Raw genomic sequence first — 12,916 nt, 5'->3', positions numbered from 1 at the left:
AGAGATAACTAAAACAAAACTTTAATCCATGAAAATTGGTCATTTCTGCAAACCTCTCATATGCACACAGCAGAGCATTTCTCAGACCCTACCACTGAGAACAGAACAAACCAAAATTACTTAAATGAAAACAATTCAAAGCCTGCACTAAGATGGTATTAGGAGACAAAGGAGTAATGATGATTCTACACACATACAAACAGCTTTTATTTCACTCATTTGAGAATATCTGACAGCTTGAATGGGTTTTCACTACCTGGCCTCGTAGTTAATATGGCAATTTTAACAAGACTGCAATCTGTAACAATGTCAGTCTTGTGTATTTTTCTTGTCACTGTAAAGAATAAGAATAAAAATAAAAGACAAAAAAGTAAAATGAGGACATCATGAAAGAAAAACAAAAAAGGAAGGAAAGAAAGACACAAGATTAATCTTCCCCTTTTTTTTTTTTGTGAAGGATGTTAAGAAAAGCTAGCAATGAAAGATGAGAGCAATGAATAAAAATCACATAGGATAAATAATAATGTAGTAGTAGAATAGAAGAATCTGTAGAGCATGTTGGTCTAAAAATTTTAACAATATTTGTGTTCCAAACAAGTATTCTACAACACAGATCTTACACATTTTCACAGGAGACTGCTGCACTCCAATTCATGTCTACATCTCCTAACCCATTGCTAACACATCCACAGAAATGAGTAACAGAACCTACAGTAATTCTGGATATTTTCCTGTTTCTACATATAAAGAGATTGCATTAATCCTTCTGACAAAGCTCCCACTTTGAGGAACCAGAATAAAAATTGAGCATGGCACTTATTAAACTTTTAACTAATGTAAAATGTAACTGTAAATAGAGATTCACATTTGTACAAATGTATTTCTAATGCAAGGCACAGCACGAGTTTTAGATCTCAGTTTTCTAGTGCTATTTAAAGCTTCTGTCAATAGCACTTAAAACAATATCATCATTAATATGTTTTATTTGGCATGCTGAGGAAAGAAAGTGAAAATAATAGGTCACTTACAAAGCCATGTGTATAGGAGGATAAGGGAAAGGTAAGAGTAGTGAAACTGGATTTGGTAGTATAAATGTGGAATGAAAGAATGAAGATCATTCTCAAGGATGTTATTCTGGACTTAGTGACATTAAAGAACATTTGGGGTTGTGGTAGATAATGATTAAATTCCCAATGCTCTGATGAAGGGGCTATGGTACCCCTGGGTGCATAGAGGAAAACACTGAATGCAGCAAAAAGGACTGTGATTGGAGTCACAAGAAGAAAGAGTAGGAAAGATGGAGCTAAGGCTGCTCTGCTTCCCTCAGCAGCAAAGTGTATCCATGGGGGAGCTGCTGAAAACCCCCTTTTTCTACCCCCTCAATACATCATTAATTCTGCATCCAAAACAGACCCAATCACACTCAGAAAAGCACACCCAATTCTGGCTCCCACAGCTCCCAAGGGTTACTGAAACATTGGAGTGTTCAGAGAAAAGCCAAAAAACCATGGTAAGAGTATATGGTATTTTCAACAACATCATATCCTTTATAGAAGGAAGCTCTCCTTTCTAGCACAAAATTATATTTCAAGAATAGCCCTTGGAAAGCTAAACTTACCATGAATCAAAATTTTTGAACAGTGGCAATAACTAACAGTCAGAACTATGTAGCAGAAGTCAAGTGCACATCCCCTTTTTAGAAACATTTAGGCCAAGAGTGATTTTTTTTCCAGTATATGGTCTAGTTCAAACTGCAATTAATTTATGAAAGCCTATGCTTTAGTTTCTGTCTCACTTCAAATTATATGACCAAAGCAGCCCCTTCTGGATTTATCATCTATGAGATGTAACACCTAGGTAGCAATGAAACCAAGTGCTTACATGAAAAAGTAATGACAAGTAACTAATGTACTTAAAGCTAGATTTTAAGAGAAGCAGATGGCTTGCAAGCTCTCTACCCTCTTGCTTAATATGTTTATCTGGCTATCTTTGTCTGATAATTGTACTGTCTCCCTGAAGGCACAAAATATGGTTGTCTAATATACAACAAGCACTTTATGGTTTGGGTTTTTTTTTTTTATTTTCTTCAAAATATATTAAATTAGCTTCCTGATAATAAATAATTCAAGAGATTTTTTTTAAATGGCCTCATTATCACAATTTAAAGGTCCTTAAAGCATTACAAAATAAAACAATCAGCATTTCATAATAAAACTGAACAGAATTGTGACCCTATCATCCTCTTCCACAGTCTGAAGAAGAGAGCACTCACACTATAATCTAACAGAGAGCACAGCACCCCCCCAGAATTTGCCCAATTATCAGCCAAGTTTGCAGGTCTGAGCTTGTCTTCTTAATAAACAGAGCTTGTGACTCTACTCAAATATGTGCTGTTCCTTCTGCATTTCTCAGGAAAAGCATTTGTCAGCTGTGACTTCCTCATACATTCACACTGGCTAGCTCAGCTCAATCAATTCATGCATTAGTTAGTCCACAAGGAACCACAGAATGGCTTTAGTTTTTTAAATCCTAGAGTATCAGTGAGTAATATTTTAATTTTGTTATTTCAGCACAGAAATTATTACACTGGCCAAATGGTTCAGAGATTAATATCAGGCTTAAAAAAAAAAAAAAAAGAAATAAAATATCACTACAAGAAAAATACCCTCAAGAGCTCCTAAAGGTCAATATATGGCAACTACTTTCCATTCTCAAGGATTGTTTCTAGCAGCAGATATGAAGTTCAACTCCCTGCATCTGTAACTGCAATAACTCTTACACATTAGAGGGACATAAAAAATACTGGTTCACTAAAATAACCATTCTTCAGTGTGAATGTCTGCTTAATCTTAATTTTTAAAAAAATTTGCACTAAGGACGCTGATGACACCTGAGCTCACTCCTGAGAATGCTCCTGCACATAAAACAGTCTCACCTGTTGAAGCTTCACTGGTTTTGGGAAACTGGCACTTAGAGATCCCTGCAAACTCAGCTGTAAGCATTCCTACAGTTTTTAGCTATTTTGCCATGGCCTGAGGAATTAAGCTCTGAAGCTTTAAGCAAAATCCCAGAGCTGGATTTGCAGCCAGTGTTGTCAAGGCTGCCTAGCACTGGAAAGTTCTTTTTCCAGCTTTACTGGCTCAGAGTTCACCATCACCTTGTTGGTTCAGTGCTCAGAGGTCAGACTCAGCCTCCAGGTCATGGCACAAGTGCCCAAATGCTGCTGTTGCAGGACAATCCCACAATGCACATGAGCACCTGGAGCCAGAGGAGCTCAGGAGACACAAGAGCTGCTCCTCCTAACCTGAAACTCCTGTCCATGTCAGGACCACTGTGATGTTGGTGAGGCTCATCATCATCATCATCATCATCATCATCATCATCATCATCATCATCATCATCATCATCATCATCACCACTGCTCAGCAGGTGTGGGGCTCTCAAGAAATCTTCCTGACAAAGCCCCTGCACTAAAGTTTTTAACCTGATTTCTGGCCACTGACATTTTGTTTACTAAAAAAGAGTTGAAAAACTGTGGATTTGGCAGAAATCCAAATTGAAACAAATATATAAGAAACACAAATGCTGTACATTGCCCACATTTTTCTATAAAATCCTGATCACAGAGGGTAACTAAGGTTGTATTAATCCTTCTGACATAGGAGTTTCTGAAAGCCACAATAAATAGTTTGAAAATACCTATTCTCTCCCACCAGCTTCCTATCTCCATTCTGATCCCCTATGAACCAAACATTTACTTTCAAATAATTCTGAAGCCACTGTGTATGACCTTTATAGGCTTCTGCAGTTCAGCAAGGCATAGAGGTTTTCTTCAGGGAGAATCTTAATATTTCAAAGTGGTTTTTTCTTATTATTGAACAAAAGGTTTTTATACCCCACCATTTGTTCCCACCCCAAATCCCAAGATGAAGAATTGATTTATTTTTTCTATAGCTAATCAAAAGTCCTGAAAAAACATAAGCTATCTGAAAGCAAACATTTTTTTTTATTGCATTCTAAATTTTCTAGCTAAAATTTACTTCAGTAAGTATATAAGAGAAATGGAGATTACAGGGGGAGAAAACATCAATATCTACTTGCTAAACATATTAGGGAGATAATTTTTATTAGCAAATACAGTATCTATACATCTCTATTGTGTTATACAACCACCAGTAGATGATGCCTTGGTCTGCCTGGAAAAGAAAGCCCTACACAACTGGCACATCAGTTACACGAGTTCTTATCTCAGACATTCAAATTATACACCAATTAAAACTATGCATCAGTGCGGACTAATTATCTCTTAATTACATATTTTGGTTCCCTTAAATCATCAGCTGAACTATTAATGGGGCCTCTGCTTTCTCAGAAATACATCAACTATGTTAAATATTTACAAATATTCTGGTGGCTCATATTAGTCCTTTTCTAAGGTGATTGGGAAAAGAAATGTACCAGGAAGAATAATGAATATCTACATTTATTGGAGTGGTGTTGAAGTTGGCATGATATGGTTGGCAGCCTTGTTCTGGTACATTTTAAGATTCATGTTTTGGCATTATTTCAAGTAAAAAAAGGTATAATCTAATAATCAGGAAACACTTTCTCATTTTAGCAACACTTTAGGATTCATGGGAAGCATTTTGGAAAATGCTGTATTGGATTTGGGCACATTAAGCCTTTGGGGAATATTATACAGCCTTAGGATTTATTCTCCACAGAATTGAACTTAAAATTCCAAGAAAATAAATTATAGATATTATACATAGTCCACTTTCCAAGACAAGAACTGGTAGATTTCTGCATTATATTTGATTGCCTAAGAAAGAAAAAAGGACCCATAATTACTGTAGCAGTCTCCATTTGGGTAGTAATTTTCAAGTACTTTCTAAAGTGTAATAATTGTACATGTAACAGATATACCTGTAATAATGTAACTGTGACTGAGAATTTTAACAATGGTATTTAATGTGTTGAACTGAATTTAGCTTTAGATACCAGCAATGAAGTAAATGAAACTTTACCTTCACGCTGCTGTCCTCATTTCAATTTTAAAAAAATTTTACATTTCTCCACTTAAAGTAGTTTGGTTTTTTTTCCTAAAAATAACTATAGAGCAAAAATTCCATTTAATACATTTTAATCATAGATAAAAACAATGCTATGGAAGACATAAACTTGATTTTCCAGACTTCTTGCTGTCTAACAACCTAAATGCCATGAGCAGACAGGAGATTAGATGAGCCAATTTGAAAGAGTATTGAAGCACAAATGCATCATGAACAACCTTGTGATCTCTTATGGGGATCCCTGCTTCTTTAGATACACATTTTTTTCATTCTAATTCCCTGTATAATTTAATGCCTATATTCAATGAACAAAACCTGACAAAATACTAAACACTATAACAACCTTCCTTCAAAATCTCTTCCAAAGCACTGTAGTTTATTAACTCTCTTGTTATTTGGATCACTTCTTTCTGACATTCAGATGGGAACTTGCATTTGCACTTCTTCAGTGTCATGTTCCTACCCCTCCTGCTTTTGGCACTGCAATTTCTCTTCCTTCAGAGCCCAGGACTGATATGACCTGATGCAAAATTTACTTTTAACGTAAATTTTGCATCCAGCTTTGTTGAGGATAATTTTCATAGCAAAGGAGGATGAGAGAAAATGGCCTCAAGCTGAAAATGGGGATGTTTACACTGGCTATTGGGAAAAACGTCTTCACAGAAAGGGTTGTCAGGCATTGGAACAGGCTGCCCAGGGCAATGGTGGAATCACCACCCCTGCCTGAAGGCATTCAAAGATGTGTAGATGTGGCAGTGGGGGACATGGTTTAGTGTTGGACTTGGCAGTGTAAGGTTAAATGTTGGAGCAAAGAGGCCTTTTCCAACCAGAATGATTCTATGATTCTCTGCTAATGATTATTATTATTATCAATCCTGACTTTTCATAATGATCAATATCATCATCCTTACTAAAAACTGAAACTACACATATATCTCCATTTTAGACTATACCTCAGTCATCTATAAACAAATCCACTCTGTACTGCAGGTTGCCTTCTATTCCTGTTATTTCTTCTGTTCTGACAGAATTGTCACTATATGATAGTCCAATGGATTTCCCAGGTTTTTGTTCTTGGTATACTACTTTCAAACCTATTTTAACAGAGGGATTTTACATTTACTGTAAGAAAAAAATCGAAGTTGTTTTGGAAGTTAATGCATCCACCTCATCATCAATACCTGTTTAGTGTTTCAGGAATTATAGTGTCTCCATACATTGCTATATGCAGTTACTCTGCAGCCTCTGTGAGAACCATTAAGGCACTTAGAAATTGAATTGTTCACCATAAATCACAGGGATTAAATTTAGCCATGCAATCACAGGTGGCACAGCTACAAACAGCAACATGTGGATAAATACACGGCAAAGGGTGCACAATCATGACCTTAGCAAACATCAGAAAGGCCTTAAAACCCAAAAAGATCTAACCTTTGTTTGTCAATTTAGTTATTAGGTTTGTGATACTGTTGTAACTTCTAATGGCAGTGACTGACAAGTTTTACTTCTTGGAGCTTTTACAATATGTAAGTCATGCATGAATGTTAAAAATTCAAATGAGGTCCAAAACAAAACCAAAAAAGCTGAAATAAATTATACTACACAGTAAATTTTATTACAAGGATAGATATGCTTCTTGATTTACATTACATTCCTCCTTCAGTTGCTACACTCAGGCTATTAAGAGGGGAAAAAAATCAATTCTGAAACCTGAGCCAGTAAACTGAAAGAACACAAGTTTCAACTTTAAAAATAATCACTTGAAGATTTATAAATGAAGTAGTTTTAATTATCTGTTGTGCTACATACAAATAAAATGTAAATCTTTACCATAATTCATTATTCTGTTCTGGTATACAAACCAATACAGGGTGCCAAAGACAGTTTTCATCAGAAACCACAGTGCAGAAAAAAACAGAATTCCAAGTAGGCATGCTTAAAAATATTAAACTTCTTCAAACACATCAGGGTACTCTACATGTACACCAACATCCTGTCTAACTTCACTGCAACAGTAATTGTTTTATGCTGTGAAAACATGTTAGTTTAACTAGGCTATGTTCAAAAATGTATAACAAGATTTCTTTTTATTTTTCATTAAACACAAACCTAATTTTGCCAGACAGTGCTTTGCTGCTGAGGCTGAACCTTACAATTTAAACTGACCCTCCCAATTAAAACTCAGACACTTGTGAATCTTTCATTTACACTTCAGGGAAGAAAGGAAATAACTAGTAGAACAGTTATTATTATCTCCAGATTCAGCTTTAAAATTGGTAAAAAATTTTGTTGCTCAGGCACAAGTTGAGACCAGACTTACAAGTTTGACAGGTATAAAGAGATATAGATGCAGGAATGTAGCTGATCCTAAAGCAGGAATGTCACTGCTGTCCTTAGGGACAGCAATCAGACCAATAGCCAGGACAGCATTTTAAGGATATTTGCTTTTTCATATGCAGGCACTGCTTTCCAGAATATGGGAGAAAATGATGGGAAAAAAGAAAATACATCTGTTTTCAGCTTAAATTACAAAAATCCCTTGCCATAAAATTAGTTTCCTGAGACTGAAGAACATGTTGTGACTGCTGTTATTAATATTTGCATAGCTGTCAGAAGCCCAAGCTTTATGACTGCTTACTACTTCAGGGACCATTGACCACTATTTGAGATGCTGGCTACAGCCTGAGTTACTGCTTCTCAATAAATGTTACAGCCTTCAAATTCCATTAGCAGTGTCTGAATTATACTGACTCTCAAAATAAAATAAAAATGAGAAGAAACAAGTTTGTCACATATTCTGTTCAGAAATCTAGCATATTTTAAGGCAAGAGCATTTTCTCATGGAGTCCTGTTTAACTGATATGTAAGACACAATACACTAAAGGTTTGGGACTGTCAAAGACAGTCAAACATAAGTGTGGGTGCTAATCACATCCTCTTATTTGGACACTTCTGTTAACATCTGCTAACAAAGAAAATTTATAGAGATTTCCTCTGAAAAGATGCAGAAACTACTGTGGTTTATTAAAGTCTCACCAGTTAAATTTAAGGGTCTTTATCCATTCTTACTCATGAGCAACTCTGAATTAGAGGAAATGGACAAGTGTGATATAAGCTTCAACAGGGAAATATCCAACTAGTGTGCTAGTGTGTAACTCTTACATATTTCTGAGGAAAAACTGGCACCTGCCCATTTCACAGCCAGGTCAATAGACAGTAGATCTATTTGTGGAAACAGCTCTAAGCTGAAGATGTCCCACTACACCACCTTTCTAATGACCCCTTATGCAACTACGTCACTTTTCTGCTTCTTTCCTCAAGGAAGAAGAGATTTTACAGCTAAATAAAATGCCTTTAGCATCAGGAAAGTTAAATGCAGAATTTTCCCCTGAGGGCTGCAGAGATCACCCAGCTGTGTGCCCATGGTTAGGAGGGTGATGGGAACCTGCACAACTTTTCAATAGACAGCAGCAGTACAGCTGAAAGAAACTCAGAATTTCCTACTTAGTTTCTATGTTTTCCAAGTAATTCACTGCTATCCAGTGCTGAAGAATTTGTATTCTGAGGTGACTGGGATCACCAGTGACAACAATGAAATGGGTCACTGCCTATCACAGACCAGTACACCTTCAAGAACTATTTTTATTGACACTAATCATGACATACCATTTTTTCAAAGCCAAGAAATCATATTTCTTAAGAAGATACTTTATTTTAAAGCCACCAGGGATTTATTAACATTTTGGAAAAAAATCTCAGCTTGCTGAATAGGTAACATGAATAATAAAACTATCTGAGGAAGCAGCTGTGAGCCATTGATCCCAATAAACAATCACCTGCTGGGATGGACAGATTTTTTCCTTATAGTCATGAAAATCTTGAAGATAAATGAATGCAAAACCAGAGATAATACAGGTGTATTTAACACAAAGTGAACCTAAATGTCTTGTATAATGAGGAGGGCTGTTTCTTTTCCTACAGAAAAAGAATAAAGCAGTAACTCCAACACCCAAATCCTCCCAAGGAAAGAGCCCAGAAATCTTAGCTCCACTGCCAGAATAAGAGGAGGCACAAGAGCAGAGAGGTGAAATGCATACCAATAACACCAGTGGTAATAACATCAATAACACAACTTCAAATACCAGTTTAAAAGGAAGTAAGGTCACTAGCTCTGCCTCCTTAGGAACTCATGTTTTATATAATGTATTCTCGACAAGTTGTGATGAATAATGGAAATACAGGAGGGCTGGTACTCAGACTGTACTTGAAAAATGCTCAGTGTGCTGGAGTACTTAGTCCTCTGCAAAAGCATTGTGTAAAAGGCACGTGTCAAATTTTATGTTGCTACCTTCCTTATTAAATGAACAAAATACCTGTCAAGGAAGCCACAATAGTTTCCTCAGGTCAAACAGGATTAAAGAAAGCCTTCAGTACTGAGTTAACACAAAATACCAGTTTTTTCCCAGCATGGTATGACCAATGCAGTGTGGCCATTGCAGTGAAAAGGACTGCAGTGCAAATAGACAAATATCAACCACTTCTGCCTGTTATGAAGGTGAAAAGTGGTGTGCTACGAGATGAAGATGTAGAAGATCATAACTATTAGACCTGATTTAGTACTGGCCTTGGAACCTTTAGCCTCTGGTTGGAATGAACCATGACTTCCTTCTCTTAACCCAAAGTCATAGGAGGTTTCATATACTTTTAAAATTTCTACTACAGGCAGAATTATGAAGTTAGCATATAAAACAAACTTTGTTTTCTCTGAAAAGCTCCCTGCTCCATTTACCATTTGAAGATTTTATCTACTGCTAGAGCACCAAACACAAGAAACATATACTGGTAAAGTTGACTTCAGATATTTTCTCAGAAAATAACGAGTTACAGCATAAAAAAGGCTGAGAGCTAAATAATAATCTCATTCATTTAGGAAGGCAAATACAGAGGACAAAGTTAAAATCCCAAAACACTTTCCCCAACTGGACCTCAGTATTCCTTCTCAGTGCATAAAATTGAGTAACTTAATTTCTAGATAGAGTAAGGACAGGACAGGAATGCAATAATCAAGCACTACCACATCTGAGACAGAACTGTTTAGACTGTTGACTATCAATGTGCCTCTAAAAGAAGTACAAAAACAAAAAACGAAAACAAAAACTGTGTAACCATGGCAGACAATGAAAATTCTGATTTAAAAAAAAGAGGAAGGATGTAACCCATGATCAGGGATTCCCTCCATCAGGCTGTTATGCTGCAGTGGAAACAGCACAAGGAGGAGCTGAGATCTGCCAACATCTGCCAGAGAGCTGCACGTCTCAGGAATGCATCACCTTAATAATGTTTGTCTTACAATGATGATACAGGCACCTTGCAGTCGTAAAGGTGAGAGGAGAGTGTAAAGCATTTACAGCTGAGATTGCTCCCTGGATTTGTTTAAGGAGCCTCTTTGGCAGCTGAACTTGTTCTATCCTTAGGAAGTGAGAGAGAGTGTAAAACACCCCTAATATGAAGACTAAAAGAAAGCAGTTAGTCTTCAGGTTTGTTTGGATTTTTTAATAAACTAGTAGAGTCATAAATGTTAGTAAGCTGAATAAATTCATCCTCTGACACCAATAACACATATTTACAGTCACTGCTCAGGTATGATGAAGACAACTCTAGCTTTACTTAACACAAAAAAACCATTTCTCTGACACTTTAGTCAGAAGATGATTGCTTTAATCCAGAATACTTTATCATATATATCTATAGATAGATGGAATACATTTTTGTATTTATTTTTTTATTAGATATACTTTTGTGTGTGTGTGTGCATGAGTGTGCAGGTGTGTGTGTGTGTGTGTATTTTATACATAGATTACAAAGTAAGGTTCTGTATTTTAGAAAAATATGAAAGGTTTTTTCCCACCAAAATAGAAATTTTTTTAGGGTATTTGTATGGTTAACTGCAAGGTATTTTGATCTTGTACTCGTTTCTGAAGTAAATAATCAGGAATTATGAAATTATCATTTTAACAACTTAATTTTTAAGACTTAATTCTGTAAGGGAGTTATAGTCAAAAGCCATTCATCCACATAAGAAACTCTTTCATTGATGCAGGGGATACTGTGTTCACAAGTGCAGCCATAGTAATTATTAGTATAAATATTGCTGGAACACCACAGGCCAGGGAGGAATCATGATTGCATTGATTTTTTCAAGTTTGCTACTGCACAGTATCTCAGTGCTCCAGAAAGTACTGAATGAAATTGATTCCAATAAAGTCAAAGAAGAACATAAATTCTAATAAACTATACTTAGTCTTAACTGAAGTCTGTGATATTGCAATCTGATACAGTCACTCAACATTTAAAAAGTCAGAGGCTCCAAAAGCCAATTATTAACATTCAGATATCCAGCTACATACAGATTTGTATACCATTTTCTGTGTTTAGATCTAAATGCTGAAGTTATATTACCATTAAACACGTATGTTCAACAATTTAAATTCAGATTTTAAATTTGACTGAAGTCTGACTCACTACTAGAAGTCTGACTCACTACTGAAAGCTAAAGTACAGAATCATGGAATGGTTTGGGCTGGAATGAACCTTAAAAAGCACCTCATTTCAACTCCCCTGCCATGGGCAGCACCACCTCCCACCAGGCCATGCTGCTCAAAGTCCCACCCAGCCCAGCCTTAAAATCATACTAGGACTGCCATCATAATTATTACAGACAGACAATACAACATGCTAATAACTCTATTTGTATACTCACTGCATGAGTGAAATAATGAAATTCAATGTAAAGCTGAAATACAAATGCCTCTAAAAGCACAAAGCAGTCACTAACCTGTATTTTGATTGGCCAGGAGAAATTGCTGACATAGACATAGAAAGTGATGTTTGGGTTGCTTCGAAAGTTAAATTTTTCACAGGAAAAGCTGTCTCTGTATTCCTTAATATTAACCTTGGAAACAACAGGAATCTCTTCTCCAGATATTGTTCCAGCTAAAAATTTTTAAAAGCTCAGGTGTAAATATACATATTTGAGAAAAATATTAAAGATGTCAAAGTAAATTTGCATAAGAAACATAAATCCTTAACTGTTTTTGGTGTCTTCCTCTAAAACAACCTCTTACTATAGTTTACATGGCACATTAGGTATATTTAATATACATACAGAGAATTCACAGAAAATTTTAGATGGGTTTCAAAAATTATATGCTAATTGGAAAAGTGACAGAAAAAACATAATTTTACAAGATAGTTATTATGGTCAGCTTCACAGATAATATGCTTTCCTTCATAATTTATGTTTCATTTCAATAAACAGCTCAGTAAAATCTCTAAGGGAATTTATCTACATCTTACACTCTTGCTGTCAAGTTTTAATTGTTCATGAAAGCATTAAAAAAGTAACTTGTAATAAACATTTATCAATTTTTGCAAATAAATGAGAGACTGAGCTAAGTTAAAATAAAAGAATAAATAGAGTTTACTAACTGTAGTGTGGTAAAGTACTTCAGAAATGCATTGATGAAGAAATTCATGAGATTAAGAGAAACTCGAAACATTCTTTAAAAAGATTTTTTTTAATTATTTCATTTTAAGCAACATGCCTCTCCTTGGATGTGTTTTCAGAAAGTCAATAGAACTAATTCAGAAAAACTGTCTAAATTAAAACAAAGAAGAGTAATGGGGTTCAAAGTTGGAGAAAAAATAGATAAGCAGCTCTTTTTATCAGCATACACAGAAGAACTTTATTGTTTGATATCAATGTAAAGGTTAATAATTAAATTTTTAGCTTGCACACTGAAACAAAGAAATAAAATCTCAGTCTCTGCAGTAGTTAAGGAAGC

The 12,916-nt window shown here is 35.5% G+C and overlaps 1 protein-coding gene across 2 annotated transcripts in view; it reads right to left on the bottom strand.

Annotated features, from left to right (window-relative positions):
- Nucleotides 1-12,916, bottom strand: part of ATRNL1 (attractin like 1) — a 432,570-nt gene that overhangs the window by 243,083 nt on the left and 176,571 nt on the right. For both annotated transcript variants that reach the window (XM_059852017.1, XM_059852018.1), the window contains exon 24: nucleotides 11,908-12,065. In XM_059852017.1, the coding sequence (XP_059708000.1) occupies nucleotides 11,908-12,065 (158 nt within the window). The remainder of the gene's footprint in view (nucleotides 1-11,907; nucleotides 12,066-12,916) is intronic.

Source organism: Haemorhous mexicanus, chromosome 7 (assembly GCF_027477595.1).
Source record: "Haemorhous mexicanus isolate bHaeMex1 chromosome 7, bHaeMex1.pri, whole genome shotgun sequence".
NCBI lineage: Eukaryota > Metazoa > Chordata > Aves > Passeriformes > Fringillidae > Haemorhous > Haemorhous mexicanus.
This window is presented reverse-complemented; position numbering and strand designations above follow the sequence as displayed.